Source organism: Charadrius vociferus, unplaced genomic scaffold (assembly GCF_000708025.1).
Source record: "Charadrius vociferus isolate BGI_N301 unplaced genomic scaffold, ASM70802v2 scaffold132, whole genome shotgun sequence".
In the NCBI taxonomy this organism is placed as follows: domain Eukaryota; kingdom Metazoa; phylum Chordata; class Aves; order Charadriiformes; family Charadriidae; genus Charadrius; species Charadrius vociferus.
This window is the reverse complement of record NW_009647028.1, coordinates 1,157,564-1,177,890: the sequence shown is the minus strand read 5'-3', so window position 1 is coordinate 1,177,890 and position 20,327 is coordinate 1,157,564. Positions and strand designations below refer to the sequence as shown.

General features: G+C 43.3%; 1 protein-coding gene across 1 annotated transcript in view; it reads left to right on the top strand.

Annotated features, from left to right (window-relative positions):
* The window catches only part of HCN4 (hyperpolarization activated cyclic nucleotide-gated potassium channel 4), a 105,473-nt gene that overhangs the window by 14,791 nt on the left and 70,355 nt on the right, over positions 1 to 20,327 (top strand). The window contains exon 3 of the mRNA XM_009895578.1: positions 14,613 to 15,036. Within this exon, the coding sequence (XP_009893880.1) occupies positions 14,613 to 15,036 (424 nt within the window). The remainder of the gene's footprint in view (positions 1 to 14,612; positions 15,037 to 20,327) is intronic.

The window sequence follows — 20,327 nt, the reverse complement described above, 5'->3', positions numbered from 1 at the left end:
CTGCTACAGTGGCCTTGAAATTGGTATGTGTAGAAGTGAAAAAGTACAAGTATATTTCATGCCTTAGAGAAGAGGGCCTTTGAGAGTGCATTCTTGTGTTGCTTCTTTGAAAAGCTGGAATTTATTGAGACGTTGCTGCCATCATAGGTACCCGAAACAGGGCAGGGAACAGACTTGCCTCTAGGCACCACAAGCAGAGGGTAAGACATGTCTTTTCTTTTAAGACACAAAATTTAAACGTCTGGAATAGTCTTTTGTGGCTGTAACTTTCAGTACCCCAAGCATGCTTAGGTTCTTTTGGGGTTTCTTCTTCCAGACTCGGGACCAAAAGTACATCTTTCTATATTGGGGAAGAGGGCTGTGACATCTGTGAAGTGCTGTTGCTCATCTTGCAGTTGCATGTGCTTCTCTGGGCTTCAGGCATGAATAGACCCTGTTCTCACCAAAAGAGGAAAAGAATCTAGAAAGAGCTCTGTGATGAGCTCCTGCCTTGAAGTAAGGGGATTTAAAATTTAAAGCAGGATCAGGTAGATTTAAAATATACACTTACATTTTAAACTATACACCTCATTTGTTAAGTGGAATCTGCACCTTAAATAGGCAGGAAAGTGCTTGAATATCACTGCCTTGGCATAGATACCTGTCCTGCTATCCTTTTGGTAATTGTTTACTGTGTCAACAAAACTACTTGCATGTTTCAGGGATACCTGAAGTCTGTGGTATTATATTGGTCATATGTCCAAAAATCTTTAAAGAGATTTTTATTTCACATTCACTTTGTAGCATGTCTGAACCCTGATGCTGAAGTGCAAATACAGGGTTGTTTTTTTTTCATTATTTATTGGGTTTTCATGACTATCATATCTGCACTGTCCCAGCTGTTTGTAGAAATAGCTTTGTAATATTTCTGTGAAATAGCAAGGATATATATTCCCATTTTATGTCTGGAAAACTAATATACAGAGAAACTACATTATTTTCTAGAGACTTGCTCACGGAATCTGAACTTCCATTGCGTAGACAGCACAAGTGATTCCTCAGTGACAGGACTGTCCTACCTTTTTCTGCAGTGTCCCTCTAGGTAGGATGGAAACTGGCAGGCTGGAGCCTCCTTGTTATGTATTGATGGAAAATGGGCTGCATCAATCTGAATATATTTCTGAAACAACTTGTTTCTGGCAGGTTGTTCATTCTAAAAATATATTTATTTCTAATTGCTGAGCAGAATGCTTAATGAATTCTTCCTTCCCAAGAACAATTAATCAAAGAAATGATTTAGGGCTGGCACTTGCTCCCCCAGGGCTCAATGGCTGTGTTCCATTGACTTAAATAGAGCAGATCAAGCCCAGCCCATACTGGAAAAGATTTATCTAAGCATTTTTTAATGATGCCCATCACTATTTATCTGGATGTCCCTGGCAGAAAAATACTGTATACATTGGAGGAGCAGCACTGAACATTATAGTAGAGTTCCAGCAAGCTGCTGTGTTTTGCAACCAGTGTTTTCCTGGTTTGTATAATATTATGCAAACTCCCGTTGATTGTAATGGGGATTTGGAATGGTGAGGAAAGAAGGGGCTGCAGTTTCAACTTGCTCCAGAAGGTTTCTTGACTGGAACAAACTGCTGGAGGAGACTGTGTGGGTCACTGAGACCCTGCAAAATGGATTAGAGCTTTAATAAAGGAGAATCCCCTGAGAATCCCCACCACACCACAAAGATGCACCCTTTCAGCAAAAGATCAAAACTCAGAAATTTGAAGTGTGTTGTGGAAAGAGCGGGAGAGATCCATCAACGTCCTGAATCTTGACAAAAGCCAGGTATGTGGGCAGTGAAAATGCCCAGATCCCCTAGCACCTGCCTCCTTCACAGGAGTGTTACGCAGCATGCTCCGTGGCACACAGGAGGATGAAAAGCCAAAATGGCTTCTACCAGTCTCACATGAGGGGAAAGGCCTTATATGCCCCGAATGTGGCTACTGAATTTTTTATATTCTGTATAATTGGTGATTCAAAGCATCCTCTTTGGGTAAGTGTGTCTGACAGTATCCGTTCTAGGGGAGAATATATTTTAAATGTCCAGTTTCTGAGTTTTTCATTTCTCCTATTTCAGAGTGTGAAAGAGTCACCGAGTCACCGAGTCCTCCTCGGTTTCCCCCAAGTCTCCTGCTGCCCTTTAGCTTCTGCTGGGTTTCCCCATTTCAGTCAGTTCAATGCAGAAATGGTTGTTGGGACACCAAATAATAGTTTCTTGGCAACTGAGAAGGGCTTTGGAGGACAGTGGCTCCTTGCATAAGGAACTGCCTTTCTGTGGAGCTGAATTGCCAAGTTGGGAGCTGAGTTGAGTGCCCTTAAGACATATTAGAGTGGATGTCAGGATTCCTGGTCTCTCTTCTTTCTCCTGTGGACCTGCATGTGAGTGAGGCACTGCAGAAATAACTGCCTCCCCGTGCCTCAGTTTCCCCAGCTGGCAGACGCTGATGCTGAGACTCAGCCACCTGCCACAAAGTGCTTGGAGGTCAAAAGGAAAAAATCCCTCGTGAGCTACATACTGTTTGAGTACATGCAGTAATTAATTCAGTATCCGATGTTTGGAGGGGATAGTGAATGCACGTGGACGCCTTAGATAAGCATAGCCTTAGCACAGTATGTTTCTTCTGAGACCTAAAATAATCAGAGGCGATTGGACTTTTTTTTCCCTTAACTGCTGCATTTTTAGAAGGTGATTCATCTCTTGTCTGGGGTCTTTGGTACCTGAATAGCCCCAAGATCCCAGCAGCATTAGTCTTTTTGAGGATTCATTGAGCTCCAATCCAGCCTGCATAACTCATTGCAAACAAGAGTCTGATGTTAGCAGCAGGAGAGTTGGGGAGGAAAAATATTTTCTGCTTTTGAAACTGAAACACACATAGTCACCACCACGTTATCATTTCAGATGTCATACTCCCTCCCACCCCCATCTTGTCTTCCCCACAGAAAGAGGCTTTATGGCTACATTTAGTGCTGAAGCTTGTCTGAAACAGTGACGCCAGCATTAACATTTCCCACCAGGGCTGAAAGTAATAATGTAAAGCAGTGTTCTTCTGTTGATTCTCATGAAGTAACACTGATCATTAGTAGCCAAAGTTTGGCAACAGTACAAAATATATACTCCATCCATCCCAATCCATGGTTCTTACACATTGCTCCTTTGGCATTTCCTCCGCCTCTAACACTTGAAGCCATACCTCTGTTCACAAAGTAGGCAGAAAATTTGCTCTAGAGTTGTCATCCCTGTTGGTCAAAGTGTTTTTAACCCAGAAGCAATACCTGTTAAAGAAGGCATTTAACTTGGGAGTGTAAGTTGGGAGTGAACTCTCTTTTCCAGGTCTTCTTACCCCTGTGCCACATAACCACGAGGTCTGTGGTGAAGTGTCCTTGTCAGGGATGAAAGCTCACACAGGCAACGTGTTCTGTCAGTCTGGCTTTTTCTCTCCTCAGCGAGCACGTGGTTTGGGAAGTTTTGAGCCTTTAGATTAACACAGCTTTCAATATGATCATTCCAGCAGACCACTGGAAACCCCCAAACTACTATTAGCTCTTCCTGGCAGCTTTTTGGATTCCCATTCTGCCGATAAGCAGGAAAGAGGTTAAACTTTTCCTCCCTGCCCCATCTGGCATATCCAGGGCTCACACAGAGCGGTAAGAATAAGTGTGTATGGGTGCTGAAGTCTGGCAGATGCTGTTGCTTGTCTCAGACATAAATCCTGATAACTCTAAAAGTTGAAGAGAGAATAGGAGAGAGCACGTGTGCCTTATCCTGCAAGCAGAGATGTATCTCAACTCAGTGGCTTCATGTAGCTGAACCACAGCTGGATCAGGCTCAGGTTTGGTCCATCCTCAGGCACAGGAAGCTTTTCCTCTGTTTTTTGGTCTTGCATTGTAAACTGGATGTAAATGGCCAACTACTCAGGTATACTACATACATAGTTGTTTCTAAGGCTACTTAAGCCCACTGGTGACCTGCTGCGGAGATGGTTGTCCTGGTGGTGTGTGGTTCAGAAATTACAGTGGGTAACCCAAACCTGGGTCTCTAGGAGCCTCTATGAGAGCCTAGGTGTTGTAGTAAGAGACCTTCTGTTTCTCCCTGCTTTCCATTTGGGGAGACTGGAGTTGTGATTCCTATTCAATGCCAACCTGTAGAAGACTTTTTCTCAGCCTGGCAGATGACTTAGCTATTTGCTGCATGCATTTGTCACCTCTTTGTGCCCTACTGCAGAGCATGAGGGCATAAATTTGTCAATCCAAAGCAAAACGGCAGCTACCAGAAAGCAGAGCAATGTCCCCTCCACTGTCCCCCACTTTCTAAACTGATTCTTATTTATTTATGTGACTCGTGTCATCTCTCTGCCCTATTTTAGTGTTTAAATTTAGTAAATTTGGGTTCCAAGCGGTGAGGCTGACATCCTCATCATTTAAACTCATATTATGTCAAGAGAGCCATGTCAAAACAAAATAGTTAAGAATCCGGCCTGTCATCCTTGTAACTTACCGAGAAAAGTCGGTGGAACATACCTGTCCATCAGTTTGTGTCGTATGTCCTCTGCCACTTTTGCAGTAGCATTTACTCTGAACTAATATACATACATACATGTATCTATATCATCTATATAGATGTAATGTCTGTACCTGCAGCACTAGAATCCTGTAAGTGTGAGCTGCTGTTAATACTCTGGCAAATAAAGGTGAAAGATCAGATTCCGAGAAGCGGGCTTTGAAATCTCTACCTGTATGTCTCGGAGAAATTGGAGTCTGGGCACTCTGAAATAAGATACAGCCCCTTTCCTTCATATACTTGGGTACAACTCAAACCCTTGGCCCAATATCGCTGCTTTTTCAGAACTCCCTAGTGCAGATCCACCTTTCTGACAGACTGCCCGAACATTTGAATTTGACTCATGCTAGATGTTGGATATGGGCCAAGGCTTGAACTTCATAATGTCGCAACTTATGCATGTCTTTAGGCTTTAGTCCTTCACATTCCACAACATGTTCATGATGACTTGGAAGCTGCAGTCCTTATTGATCTATCCATTCTCTACAACAACAACAATGGCACATTTCCATGGCAATAGGTCCCCCTAAAGGGGCTTCCTTCCTTTCCTCAGTTTATTGGTCTTTTTCATTATTAAATCATCAGAGATAAATGCGCACAGAGAAGGGTCAACGTCTGGATCAATGGACAGCAAACAAAGAGGAACTTTTCCATATTCATACAAGCGAGAGATTTCAGAAGATCAAACAATGCAGAATTGCCAGGCCCTTAGCATGTCAGTCTCATACATAATGTATTCTGGGAGCTCTATGAAATCAATACACATCTAACACCTTGAAAACCTTCGGGATTCAGCAAGGGGAGGGTGGGAGGAGGAGGGGGGAATCAAGACATATTTGTTGAGCGCATTAGGGTGAGATATGAAGAGAGGGTTAAGCTCTCTGGCCTGGGCTTTCTGCCATGAGCGCGGTTTTGGATAAATGCTACAAATAGAAAATTGTACTTAATTCTTTAACGCTGGGACGATCTGGTGTCACAGGTTCCTTCTGATGATGTTTGATGAGACAGCCATGGAGTGGAACACTTCTTTTGCTGTGATGTGGCTGTGTAGGAGGAAATCCCAGAGCACCAGCAGCTGGGGTGCAGTCTGTCTATATCTTCCCTCAACAGGGAGCCTGAAGTGGTCTAATGTAAGTGGGGCGAGGAGTCTGTCCAGACAGGTTAGAGCTCGCTTTGCCAGTGGTGGCACTGACCTGGGTTCCTTCTATAGGAAACTTGTGCTTACGAGTCTCCCACTGAATCTGTACCGTATTACCTTCCCAGTGGTGTGGTGTCTCCAGCCACTGCTACAATGAATTTCCACTGCAGAACAATTTATATCTTTGATCACCTCAGTGGTGCTATGAGAACAACAATAAATTTTCTAGCTTCGGTGTGTAAATACTCTTCCTTTAGGCCTCCAAAAAAAGGGAATAAGCTTTCCTACAGGTAGTACCCAAAAAAATTTCACTGCTTTTACAGCTTGTCACAGGGGAATTCTCCATGAGCTAGTAATAGCTGCATCCAGGCAAGTGAGAAAATATTACTAATGCTGTTTTTAGTCGGAATCAGGATGCGTGCTCTATTGGCCTCCGTCCTCCAAATTTAGAGCCAGAACAAACGAAGTCTCTTGTGGCTATCTCTTTTTCTGTGTGTGCATTCCCCAAAGGGGGAAATGAAATCTTGTTTATTTTTACCTTTCTGGGAAGATTGGGTTCTAAGTATAGATTTAAGATACGGTTTAATTTGTTAGGATGATATCTGCAGGCAGGAAGGCAGCGGGAGTTGAGGAAAATGGTCAATTGACGACTTTGTGCAGAATCCACTGTGACTTTTCTTATTCTTGTGACATGTTTATGTTTCAGCATTATGGGAAATGAAGTTCAGGAACATATTCTTTCTGTGTGATACAGTCTGTCTGTGGACCAAGGACTAGGTGTAAGTGTTCCAATACATTTGCATTTATCAAATGGCAGATTGCACCAAAAGCTTGAAAATGCTCACACAGTTTCTATTAAGCACACTGCAGGGTTAGATGGTAGATGTTGACTTTACAGATTGGATGTCCAGAACTCCCATTATCCCGGGACATGTGCAAGCCAGGCAGCAGTGCTGTAGCCTCCGTGAACTCCTTCTGTCCTGACATGCCTCAGACTGTAACGAAATGACACCCCGCAAGGTTTGCTCAGTCTCCAGGAAACTGAGCTTAGTGATACCACTTGCTGTGTAGTTCACATACACCACATGGCATTTGGGGGAACTTGAGTGAAAGATAGCACTATCTAGTGGTTAGAGCGCTGTTGTCCTAGCCAAGTCACTTAAATTCCATCATTGGCTTCCCTATCTGAATGAAATTTAAATACACTTAAGAGAAGGGGTGTCAGCAGCTCTTTGGAATAAGGTTCCGTACTTTTTTTACATGCTTGAGCAATACTTTTCTTAATGTGGTTGTGGTTCGTGGCTGGTGCACTTCAGGGCAAAGATAATGCAAAGTACTTGGGGTTTCTCAGACAGAAAAATAAGAAACAATGAAGTTGTTCCAACAAAGTCGCAGAACGTCAGGACTGTCTGCCTTGGCTGAGTCACAAAGCCCGTTTTAAACTGACGAGAGGGAGGCCATAGAAATGTCTCTATCTTGATAAATCTAGTTTTTATGGGACAATCACCACCAGATTCTTGGTGGCTCTTTTAGCAGCTCCAGTAGGCCATGCTGAGTGTCCCCGCTATCCAGAAGAGCCCTGGAGGGGATATTTCCTTGGGGGTCCTGGCATATGGCACGTTCTCTCTACCTGCAGAGGCCAGAGCCCACACAAGGCAAAGGCTTTGTTGTTTCTCCTTAGCTAATACGTGGTGAAGAAGGCAACTCCCCTGGTAACTCACATTGTGTTTGGCAGTTTTTGACCAGAGCTGGTGGGAAGTGCAAGGTCCAAGGCTTTTATAGTCATGGCAATAAAAGCCGGGGCTCACCTAGGGGGGCTGCCCACCACGGTGCTGTCGGTGACCCGCTCTGACCACGCTGGCAGCAGGGCCTGTGCCAACAGCTACCAAACTCCATGTTTATTCAGAGCATTGAGCTGTTTCATAGTTCAAACAAACACATTCCCTGGTAGGTTACCTTCAACATAAGGTCTGCTTTACTAGTTCTTAGTTCTTTTGAATTCTCCTGTAAAAACTCTGTCACGCAAATCTTCATCTCTTTCAGAAGCCTGACAGTAGAGTGGGTGTATCGTAGGTACTATCAAAGAACTAATAATTTACGCTAACACATATTGATATAATGTGTTGTGTTTTCTAAGTTAAAGAAAAGGCATAATTCGCAATGTACTCTTATAATTGGTTAAATGCATCAGTGCCTCAAGTGTGGTGTTTGCAAATTGTTGAGTATTATAGCTGGAATAAAAATATCGCTAAGTAACATGTATATCTATATTTTTACAATGGAAAAGAAAGGAAATTTCCCCTTTGCTGCTACTGATCAAATTACAGTATATAACATGACTGGAAACTCTTCTGAAACTAGGCAGCCATATTTTCTGGATAGTAGTTCTACCTCTGAATAAATTACTTAAGTCTTTAGTATCTCATAGCCTATCTATTTGTAATATAGGACAATAATACCTTCTTAATTTTATCTGTTGGGATTTAATTAATGTATGGACATTACTTTGAAAAATGCAGGGTGTTGGTTATTGTTTAATTATGTATAGTGTTAGATTTTAAAACTGATGATAGAGAAGCAATAAAAAGCTGACATGCTACCTTGCTTGGACTGCAAATGCCATTTTAAAGTATTACATAAGCAATAGCTTTCTTAATTTTCCACTCCCCAAAATCCATGTAATTATATTTTAAGGTAATAATATGAGCATATGTGTTAAACTCGAAACATGGTATGGAATTCTGCGCTGTTCAGAGGAGATTAGGTGAGCAATTATGTAGACTGGAGATAATCTAAGTGAAAGACTAAATACAGACCTTGGAAAATAGCTTGCCTCAGGTAAAACTGACAGTTGAATTCAATGAAAATTTTGTCAAAGACAACATGTGAGTTTTCAGAAATCTAGATGCAAAGTGCTCCAAGGCATACACCTCGTTTGTAGCGAACGCTGTACTGTGAGATATCCCTACTCGTACACCTGCTTGTGTAAGCACTTAAAATTCATCACTAGCTCCTGATAGGAAAATTAACCACATGGAGAATTGTATCCCATCTTAGTAGCTCACTGACACCACTTACTCCCTGATACCCAGCTGAGGCATCATGATGACTATGGCATCGAAGTTCAAAAGAAAGATGAAGATCTCATCTTCAGACTACCAGCTGTACCAGCTGTACAGGGCTCCCAGTCCTGCCTCCTTACTGTCACCACAAGGAGACAGTTGGAACATCTTCCTTAGACCCACAGGTGCAGGTAATCGGGATGTAGCCCTTAACTGCTATAGCAGCCTTGGGTGTATCTCCACTGTTTATTTTCTATGTATTTGCACAGCAACAACTGGAAGTGAAGTTGAATTTGGTGCAGCCCATGTTCTGTAACAGACAGGGACAACCACAGCGGAATGAGAAGCGGCCAGCGCTGCCGAAGCAGGCAGCCAGGGAATTCTAGAGGAGGCTGGACACAGCAGAGCTCTTTTCCTCCTGCTGCCGTAATGCATGGCTAATTATCAGTGCTCTCAGGGGTTTTATTCAGGATGGCAGAGGATACATATTATTTGCATAGATTGGTCAGAAGGAATTAAAACTGTTTGTCTCATTCTTTAGCTGGGTCCCCCAATCAGTTCCTATCATATAACACACAGAATATTTTTGTAAGTCATTTGACTCTTTTTTTGGCAGGTATTCATTTCAAAGAGGTTTTCTAGAGCACAGGTATTTGAATAACTTCCTATAAATAAACGAATTCTTCTAGCAAGTGAATTCTTGGACTCGGTAGCTGGTTAAGTGTCCTTTAGCGTGTTTAGGAGCAGTGAATCACCATGTTCCTCCTATTATCTCTGTGAATAATGCAAAGTTTGTAACCCTCCAGTAGAAATACGCCTACTCATATCTGGGAGAAGTAATGCTTCCAAAGACAGGGAAGGATCTCTTCCTGCTTTTTCTCTTTCTCTCTTCTCTGTGTTCAGATACCTATGTGAATGGCTGCTTTCTGGAGTAAACTTTCCTCCCACTGTTGCTGCTCCAGCTACACTGACATCCACTAATGCTCTTTACAAAAGATGATTTCTATTTCTAGCCCGACTAGCAGTCCTGGGAATTAAAGCGCGACCTCTTTCCTGTCAGGATAGTTGCTGGTGAGCACAGCAGTGTCTAATTCAACATGCAATCCAGAAGGGGGGAAGGGAGACGCCACTCTGGAGAAAAAGGGCAGATTTTCATCAGCTCTTTAAAGGAATAATGTAGCAATTCCTCCCCATGCAAAGCAGAGGATGGAGATGTCATTTGTGACTCAGTAGGTGGCACTCTGTTTCTTGAGTCAGCACCGAGCCGGTGTTGCTGCCTGGGCTTGGTAGAGCAATTGGATTTGTCTTTGGTTTTGGTTTTAGCAAGATGTGTTCATTAAAGATCTGTTCTTGTAAGGTTAGGAAGGTTGGCCACGGTGTCTGATCTGAATTCCATCGCTGGTGAGAATATCCTGGATCGCTGGCATTTTCAGTTAGATGTGTTTTTATTTTTTGCTTCCTTTCTGTGTACTTTCAGGCAGTGCCTCAGTTCAACCCAGAGCTGGCCGCCTTTCAGCAGAAGCTGAAAACATCCAAAAAGCTTTGTTAATTTAGAGGTGAGGTTGCGCGAGTCTATTTTCTCTTGACAGTGCAAACACTGCAGAGCAAGAACAGAAGTTAAGGCTCATGAATGTGGCTTTGAATGCTGGACTGACACAGTGATGCTGACCGGGCTCACCTCTGCAATTCACTATTTTCTCTCAAATTGGTCACAATCCATCCTGAGCTCATGCACTGTAATTGGTTAGACTGCATCATGGAATAGTTTTGAAAAATCAAGGTTTATTTAATTTAAAAAACGACATCCGAAAGCAATATTCCTAGCCTGCTGTTACATTATGCACTAGACAGAACGGAAAGATGATCTAACTTCCTGGTCAAAACCTACAAACTCAAACCTACAAAGTGTACATACGCTCAAATCAACTGAGTGACACTGACAATGCTTGAAGAGCATATATTCTTGTAGCGTCTTTGCCACACTAATTCTCAGGCGCATCCTGTTACAACTAAATAATATATTAGGAATTAAAAGATCGGAGATAGTGGTGCATGTTAAGATGTGATTTTCAGATCTAAGAAGCATGCATAGAGTAGGCTGTAGTATAAAAAACAAGTATGTTTGAACAAGACATCTGGTTTACATAGTGCTGGCTGTTCTCTGTGCTGTGAGCTGTTCAGTTGCACTGAGTCAACTATAATAAAACAATGCATTCATATGTATTAATTTTTTATGTAGGCTTTTGAAGACAGGAAGAGAAGTGAGAAGAAGACAGGATATCAGAGGAGGATGTCCACAAGATGTGTCTCTGTTAAACTCTTTTTCAAGGGATATGAATAGCTTCAGATCTTGTTAGACTCAAGAATCAAATTCAGGTCCTAACCCTTATTTAGCCTCAGACTTCCATGGACAAATCCCATTTTCTTAATTTCGCCATGCGGCTTCTCTCTCTGCAAGACGGGGATAATGACTCTATCTGCCTCTCATGGGTGCAGCAGAGCCAATTTCATCACTGTCAGCTCTGTGGAATCCCTGGGTGAAAGGAATAACAGAAATACAGAAAACATGGGTTATTAATAGCGGGTGCTTGCCCTTACATACATCACATGCACCGTTAGTCATTCTGGCCAATAATTTACCGGGAGTGAAAAGATGTTCCTCAGTGTAAATACAGAATGACACATGGATGATATTAGACCTCTAAGGTGTTGTGGGACCTGAGAGGCTACTTAGTCTAAATCCAGTGATGCCACCCTGAGCAGATCATACTTCATAGGTGGGTAAAATTAAAATGTGTGGGAGCTGAGGAATCTTAATAGTTAAATTTTAACTTGTAGGCATTTACATTGTAAAGACGAGTGAACTTCCTGTGCTGGAATTGGTGTGCAGACCAAATTCTTGGTGATTTTCAGCTTTTTCTGCCTGCTTCATAGAGTCCAAAGGTTATGTCCTCCCAGAGACCATGGATACCCTTTTATTATTAGCAGGGGCGCATCGGATACAAAAGTTTACCTTCTGGGTTTTGTAAGTGATGGCTTTAAAGGTCAGAACTGAAGGGAGCCCGTGACAATAATCTTGAGTCACTAGTACACCCTTGAGGAGAACTGTGGTTTAAGAAACACACGGCAATGAATTTTAGCACTTCATCTTTGCTTGTCCACATTGCAAACCATGATTCTCTGTAGACAATTCAGTAGTAAGAGCAGACTGGGACTGGAGAGCGTGTGTGAAGTGAGCTGTAAGATCTTAGAACTAGAATAGCAAGGAATGCTGTAAATCAGGATGCAGGACAGCTGGCCGTGGTATGCCCAGGCTTGACTATAAGAGACTGGGGCAGCAGGAAGTGCTACAGTCAGGCAGAAAGCATTTTGCTGGGGTTGTGTGTGTGGAAAACATCTTAAACTGTGAGCCAACGTAGCCACTGGTGTCATTGCCCCCCGTTCCCGCTGAGTATTGAAATCACCGGCCAGTGTAGAAATAAGAGGCAGAAAAATCCAAAGATCTCTGAAGAAAGCCTTTACATCTCTGCATGTCTGACCATGTCTGTCTCATTACTTTGAAACTTGGGAAAAATAATTTTCTTTGTGCATATCTCTTTCTGTATCCCCCAAGGCAAATTAAAGATGGCTGGGAAGTTATTTATTTTTGGTAATAATATAGACGCTGCTTCCAGACTTCCTGCTATTGTGCGATTATTTAGATTAATTGACCAAGAAAGCTGCAGCATCATCTCAGGCCCTTAATAAGGAAGACTGCAACATGGATTTATACGGTATTAATACATATTACTGTGTGCCATGGCCTTGCTCTTAGAAGCATATGGACAAATCTCATTGCTGAGTGTCTACCAGCACCAACTGTACTTTTATACTAAGTGAAGGATTGCATGCTACCTTGCCTGCAGGGGCATGGCACCTTGAGAGCAAGAAAGAGATAGTTGATGACATTTTTAGAAACCTCGTTAGTCGATAACTTTGCTCATACTGAAGTCAGTTCCCATCAGCCTCTGCTGAACGTTTCTGAGAATTACTGGTGCGCTACTGGTTTGTGACCCTGTCTGTACATGGAATCTTAAATATGCTTTTAAGTACTGTAAAGTGCCATGTTCTTAATAAGGAGAGAGAATCTATACAGAGAAGGCTTTTAAGGCATATTCTGCCCTTTCTGTTTTCCCGCTGAAAGTTTAACAATTCAGTGTAGTTGCCTTACTATAGTGATACTGTTCTGCAGCAGCTCCGTCTGGTACAAGGGCCGGGCTTAAGCTGAACACCTCTTACCAAAGCTAGATTTTAAGGATCTTTGAGGCAAATCTGTTTCTTCTAAAACATTTCGGTGATTTTGACTGTAATCTATCAGACAGATAGAGAAGTAGCATGTGTGTGTCCCTCTGCAGCAAACCCAACAGTTTCCTTCGTTACGTCATTGTAAATCCAGTCACTCTGTTGACTTCGCTGCTGTTGAGATGATTGGTTTAAAGGAAGGCTCAATTCTCTCCCTTGTGTTAACTTGCTGTCGCCTTTTTACGGTCTAGGGAGTTTGGCGTATTTTGTAGTCAAAAGGTTAATAATAATATAAACACCATACTAATTTGTGTGACTGACTGGAAGAGCCACTGTGGCTTTCTGAATGTTGCAGCCTCAGGTTTAAGCGACCAACCTGATAATCGGTTTGCTGTGTGTACTTTGCTCGTTTGCTGTGACAAGTGCATCTCAATGCAAGTTATTTATGATACCTCACAATATTATAGTAGCCGCCCTGTAGTATACAATGTAGAGCTGATGATATCTTGGCAGTGTGAAACCACAGTACGTCGGCATCTCTACACATGAAACGTTGGGAGGGGACTGGAGCACCACTGTGTTGGGCAGTGAGGCTTCTTTGTGAGACTCCTCAACAAAGTGTGAGACTCCTCCACAAAGTATGAGACCCAGAAAAGTTTTTAGTTCTCACTCTGGGTGAGATGTGGCTACGCTGTGTGATTGTATATCTTTTACACTAATACCTGGCGAAAATCTTAAAAAATTCCAAACAACTAAATTAGGAAATGTGCTCAGGCTGTGTGTGCCTTCAAAACCAAAAATGAATGTTGTTGTAAGGCCCACTGGATAGTATTGACTTGCCACTAGAGTGAAGATAAGCTTCTTGGAGACTGTGCTTCACGGAACAGTAGTTAAATGTTGTCATTGCTTACTTTAGAAATTAAATAGATATTTCCAGGCACATGACTGAGCTTTATCGATCATTTCTGTACAACACAGGAGTCTATAGTGTGTGGACTAAACTCCTAAAGTCCAGGCTCAGCGTAAGCTTGGCTCAGCAAGAAATCTAAACTGAACGCTGTAGATCACAGCACAGTGTCCAGACCCATCCTGATCCCCACGCAGTCAGTGCTGGCTACTTCTAAAGAAGGATCAGGCAGTAGGAGGAATCCTGATGATTTTAACCCCAAATGGCTTTATTGGCATGCGATCTCTGAGGCTTTCCAAATATTTGTTCTCTCTCTTTACCTAACAGTTGTTGCAGTAACTGCAAGTATGTCGGTCTCTTCCTGGGTGGCTCTGAAGTGGCAGAGTTTTAAAGTGGGCATGTCCAGCCATGTACTCAATTGCTTTCTGAACCCTCTAAACCAGAAGATGAGTGTTCCTACGATATTAAGTACTTAATTAGCACCTTGTGCACTGTGAGTACATCAGGCAGACTAGCAGAGCATAGGGAATGAATGACAGTAGAGATGTATAAAGCACATCAGTTCTATTGACCTGGGTTCCCTGATCTCTCACTCTACAGCTGATCTCACCTGTCTCTGTCTTGCTGTCCAGGTTTTATTGGGATTTGACCATGCTGCTCCTGATGGTAGGGAACCTGATCATCATTCCTGTGGGCATCACTTTCTTCAAGGATGAAAACACTACCCCATGGATTGTCTTCAATGTGGTTTCAGACACGTTCTTCCTTATCGACCTTGTCCTCAACTTCCGAACAGGCATTGTGGTGGAGGACAACACAGAGATCATCCTAGACCCACAGAGGATCAAGATGAAATACCTGAAGAGCTGGTTTGTGGTGGATTTTATCTCCTCCATCCCCGTGGACTATATCTTCCTGATTGTTGAAACCCGCATTGATTCGGAGGTGTACAAGACAGCCCGGGCGCTGCGCATCGTGCGCTTCACTAAGATCCTCAGCCTCCTGCGGCTGCTGCGGCTCTCCCGGCTCATCCGCTATATTCATCAGTGGGAAGAGGTGAGCAGAGGCTGTGATGCACTTGCATCCTAAATCTTTTCTCCACTTATGCTGGCATTACACAAAAGTGCTTTCTTTGAACGCCCATTCTCTTACTTGATACCAGTGTGAACGCTAAAGAATTGTGTCTTGAGTCTAATGCTTTGATTTTAGCAGGTTCCCGAGAGGGCCTTCAGCATATTGTTACATTGTCACTTGAGACTGTACTATCTGCTTCACGATCGTAATATATATAATCTGTGGAGATGATGCGTGGGCTGGGAGGAGAGTAAGTACAGGTGGCCCCCCCTGCAGTAAGCGTGTAGTTATAGAGCTGCCTGTGAGGGGAGCAGCTAGCCAGGCGGTGGGGTCTTGCCCTCTCAGAGTCCCAAAAGGTCCAGAAACAGCTCAGAGGAAAGATCTAGAGACAGCTGATTCACAGAACCTGTGGTGTTTGTTTACCCAAGCATCTTCTTCTTTTACATGCTTATCTCTTGAATAAATGACTTGGTGATGTGTTTATAACCTTCTTGCTTTCTAAATTCTCTGACGCTGTGTTAAGGGGAAGAGGAAAGAAGGGCAATCTGCAGACAAATAGGGTCTGTTTAAAGACATACAGGTCTGGGGAAAGGCAAGGGCCCCACTACCCCGGCCCCTGTGGCGTTGCCAGGGGAGTTCCAATACTGAGGGTGAGTTGTCAGCCTAATGGGAGTGAAGCCACAACCTTAGAAGTAGCTTAAAATTGGTTGTTTTTTCCTGTCTCCGTGCTCTCCAAAGCAGAGAGAAAGCTCCCTGCAGCTTTCTCCACATGTCAGGAGCATATTTGCAGGACAAGGAAAGCTGGTCAAGGCAATTTAATCTTCCTCCCCATACTTTCTCCTCTGCTTTGGAGCAGAGCCTGATGCAGAGCATGATCTAATGCATAGTGTGCTCCTGGGAATGTGAAGGGAAAGCAGCCATGCAAGTCATGGCTAGATTGCACTGAGCTGTCAGAACACTAATTCATGACAGAGCTGAACCGTTTCCTCCTCCCAGCATCACAGACTCAGAGGGAGAGCACTGGTGCATACTTTACAACAGGCTTCATCTTTGTGGTGGTATAATTTGTGAATGCTTTGCTAAGAGCAGAGCGTAATGCCTTGTTGAAATTTGGGATGACATTGTGCAAGGTGCTGTACAGAGGTATAGGGAGAGACAGCTACAGCCCTGAAAAATTCACTACTACGTTAATTTGCTTCGTAGCACAGGCAGGCAGGAAGTGCATAGAGAGGTGAAGATAAATAAAGCAGAAATGTCTTTCCCGGTGTGACTCAGTAAGTCAGAGACTGAGCAGAGCAATGAAATATCTCCAGTTCTGTTGTCTTGTCCCTTGGTTGCATTGTTTCTCTGTCCTCTAATCCAAGAATGCTCAGGAGAGGCGAGTTGGTGGCTTAGGCTGTTTATTGTCAAAGTAGCTCCTTCATACAGATTTACATGTAGCCACAGCAGTGCAGAGCTCCGTGCTCGCTTGTCTCTGCTTCGTGACTTCCTTGCCATAACGTGGTTGAAGAGGATTTAAGTATATTTGCTGTTGATTGTACTGAATTTGTTTTAAAACATAATGAAATGAAAGCAAATCAGCGCCCTTTCCCTGTCTTGCTTCTCATACAGTTTCATTGAGCAGCCATTGCTGTTTTCAGTCTCGTAATACAAATCGGTGGGGTGTTTTGCCCTTTTGCTGGCTGTCACGGGTACTGGGGGACAGCACAGCCAGGCGCTCTCAGGATCCCCCCTGAAGAACAGACTTCCTGGAGTGATGCAGTGCTGCAAGTGGAAGGGACAGATGGTGTTGGATTGCAGTTTGAGACTGCAATGCAGACTCTGTTATGCATTGCAGAGCCCAGCAGAGCAAACATGATAGTCTTTTTTTCAAACAGGGCTCAACCCAAACAGCAGTTTCCCGGAGCGAGTATGATACTGGGAGGTTTTCCACCTTCTCAAATGGGGGAGGGAAGCAGAGAGAAGGGACGATCCCTTGTCACTGGTGCGGTGCATGCTACAAAGCCACAAGGAGATGGGGAAGAGAAGCGCTGCTTCATCTTTGCGTGGGAGTAAATGGTTGTGCACCCTGGAACCACACTGGCAGTTCTTTCTTCCTCTTACTCTGAAGTGCCTACAGATGATCCATCTCTGAAAGTTCACATTAATCTTTCCACACTGCACAAATCAGCAGTGGTGATCTGGAAGTGTTAATTCCTGTGGGATGGAGCAGTGTTGGACTAGTCTCACCCTGGGTGTACGTAAGGGGTAGGCTGCTGTGCAGAGTTAAAGAAAGAGGAGGACTGCTGGGAGAGGGGGTTGCTGAAGAATTCTGTTCTCCTTTTCTCCTCTACACTATCCCACTCCCACTTTTGTCTGCTGGGTAGTATCGTTCTCTCATAGGCTCTTTGCATATGACCAGATAAACTAAAAAAGACTTGCGAGTAGGGCACGCTGGTCCACCAGAGAAGAGTATGTGTGCGAACTACAGGAATGCGTGTAGGGGAGTCTGAGGCAGAATTAACAGAGGTGGATGCACTAGTCAGAGAGGGAGCATGCTGCGTTGTGTCTGCACGGAGCATCCAGGCTCACCTGGACTGAGCTTATGCAGTGACTTTTGATGGAGCAATCGCTGCTGCCATGGGAAACTTAACTCCTTGCTTATTATTAGTGCTGAGACTTCAGGTCCTGCATGAGGAGGAGAGGGGGATCCAGTATAGACAGAGATGTTGATCTACTTACTCCTCCTCCCAGATGAACATTACATCTGTGTGTTAGCATAATTCTGAGTGAGTACAGGGGTAAGTGGTCACTTCCTGAGTTCACAGTGAGCCTCTCCATTTCTTCCCCTGCAATTGTCCATGCCCTGCATGAATTTATCACTCACCCTGCAGTGAGGAGAGAGCAGCCTTCTCAAGGCTGCAGTGCTGTAAAACAGCCAGCCACTCATCAGTTCCAGATCAATGCTAGTCATGAGTCTGTGGGCTTGAGAGCCAGTGGTTTGAAGTGCCTGCGCCATTCTGGCTCAGCAGCAAACTACTCTGACATCCTCCCCCAGACCTGAAACAAGTGCTTTGGGGACTACAGCTGGGCAAACACCCTAAAGAAAAAAAAAACAAGAAAGAAAAAAAAACCCAAGCTCCCCAATCTAATGCACTCCTGTTCACTGGAGTACAAAAATAAACGTAATTCCAAATGTAGCAGTTTCATTTGCATTATCCATTTTGCATGAGTGGTCCAACGAATGAATTTACCAGTAGGGCAGAATATGAATAGAGTCTTTTTGAAGTGCCTGCTGTATCTACCCTGCAGTAGGAAGCTTGATTGCAATGTAGGAAGGCGTACTCACCCTGGCTGGAGCCTATCTTGCCTGAATATCATATTAGAAACTTCAGTGTCTGGTAGTTAGCAAGTCATAAAGCAGAGATCCAGGAGGGCTGGCATGGTCTGTGCCTGGAGCTCTACTGCCAGGGTTAGAATGAACAGGGCTACTCCAGTCATGCCTTGGTCATCCCCAGGGCAGCTCTCGTCATCTTGGCCTTTGAACCACTCCAACAGCTCTGCAGGGTATCTGCGTTGGTCTGTGGTTCTTGACCATGTGAACAGAGAGGCACATTGTCGCTCACAGAGTCAGGGAGTTGGGCCTTCACACTGTTGTCTCTGAGAAACTGTGCAGAAAAAGCAGACTCTGAACGTCAACATCCTACAAATCTTATCCCAAGGTCACCCAGCAGAAAGAATAAAAGCAGAATAACACCATGCAACTCATAAACCCAGGCAAACTGAACCGATACAGTTCAGATTGTGAGCGTTAAACAACACTCTTTAGGTTTTCATAGGCAAAAATGATTGAATTTTTTTTTTTCTAAGAGCAATTTTTTGCTGAGCTTTCCCTATTTTATGCACAGCATCTACCCCCATGTTTGGTGCAAGGATGCAGTAACCTGTATTTAAGATCAAACTATTTTGACTTACGAGCAAGGAACATATATTGGGACAACTGTAAATTCCTACTCCTATAAATTGGTTTCCAAATAGCACATAGGCTTAGATAACCAAAAGATTTTGATTTCAGAATCTATGTGAGGCATTATGAGGGGAAGGAAAGTAACTAACTGCTTTTGATATATATCACAATGATAAGATTATCGTGAGAGGATTTTATGAGATTTTTGTCAGAAAAAAAATATAGTTTTCAATTTTGGCAGCTGAAACTTGACAAAAAGGACATTTTGGTGATTTTCAAACTATTACATCAATGAAAAGTTGAAAACTTTCCTGAAGGCTCTTCTTTTCATCCCTTGAGTTTCCATATTACATAGAAGTTTTAGAATGGAGGGAATGCATCTTGTCGGGTTGGTTACTGGCCACAGATTACATCATCCAAAAGATGACATCGCTTTAAGAGGATTCACAGATATTCAGAAAACTGATTCAAAAGCTGGAGGGCTTATGTGTAAGGACTAGGAGAGAGCTTCCAAAGACTATGAGAATATGTCTCCCAATTGATTTTCATTTTGATTTGAACAGCTAATTCCCTTAGTTTCTTCTGACCTATTTGTAGCCTTCCTTAAATTAAATTAAAATAACGTGGCTAGTGGCCTGGGGGATGTAATGTTAGGCCAAATCCATAACTGGATCCTGACAGGGGAGGAGCTGGGCAAAATGATTGTTCTCAAGTAGCACAGCAGGGTCCCATTCCATAAGCAGTTCAAAATAGCTTAGCAGATTTTTTATCGATATGATTTGCAATTCTGTCATGTTAAATGGCAAGGCAGACCCATGAGAGTAACTCGTTAAAACCTCTGGCCACCCTTGAGTAAAATCAGACTCAACAAACACTGGTAATGTGGCCGGGAGGGGGAGAATGGGCTGGATTTCTTCCTAAATTTGCATTACCTCATTTCTGAAGGCAGCATTATCAAGCATTTGTCTTTAATGTCATTACAGGAGCTTATTAGAACCATAATGCAAGTTAAAGTAATTTGCATTCTCACTGCACAAAGTGACCCAAAACTCGAACATCTTTTCCTATTAGAGAAAATCTCGGCTGCGCTGAAATCAATGGCAAAAAACTCTTGTTGACATATTAGAAGGTCGTTCAAGATTTTACCACAGCTATTTACACTGAACTGTTTTCACTTGTGCAGCACAATATCCTTGCGGAGGGAGGACAGACAACAGAAGGGAACAAATGTTCTCCATTCCTGTACAGACATTGAGTTTTCCCTCACTTGCCCGTGGGCAGATAGCGATCCATCCCCCTCCCTGTGCCATGTTACCTATCAGGAGAA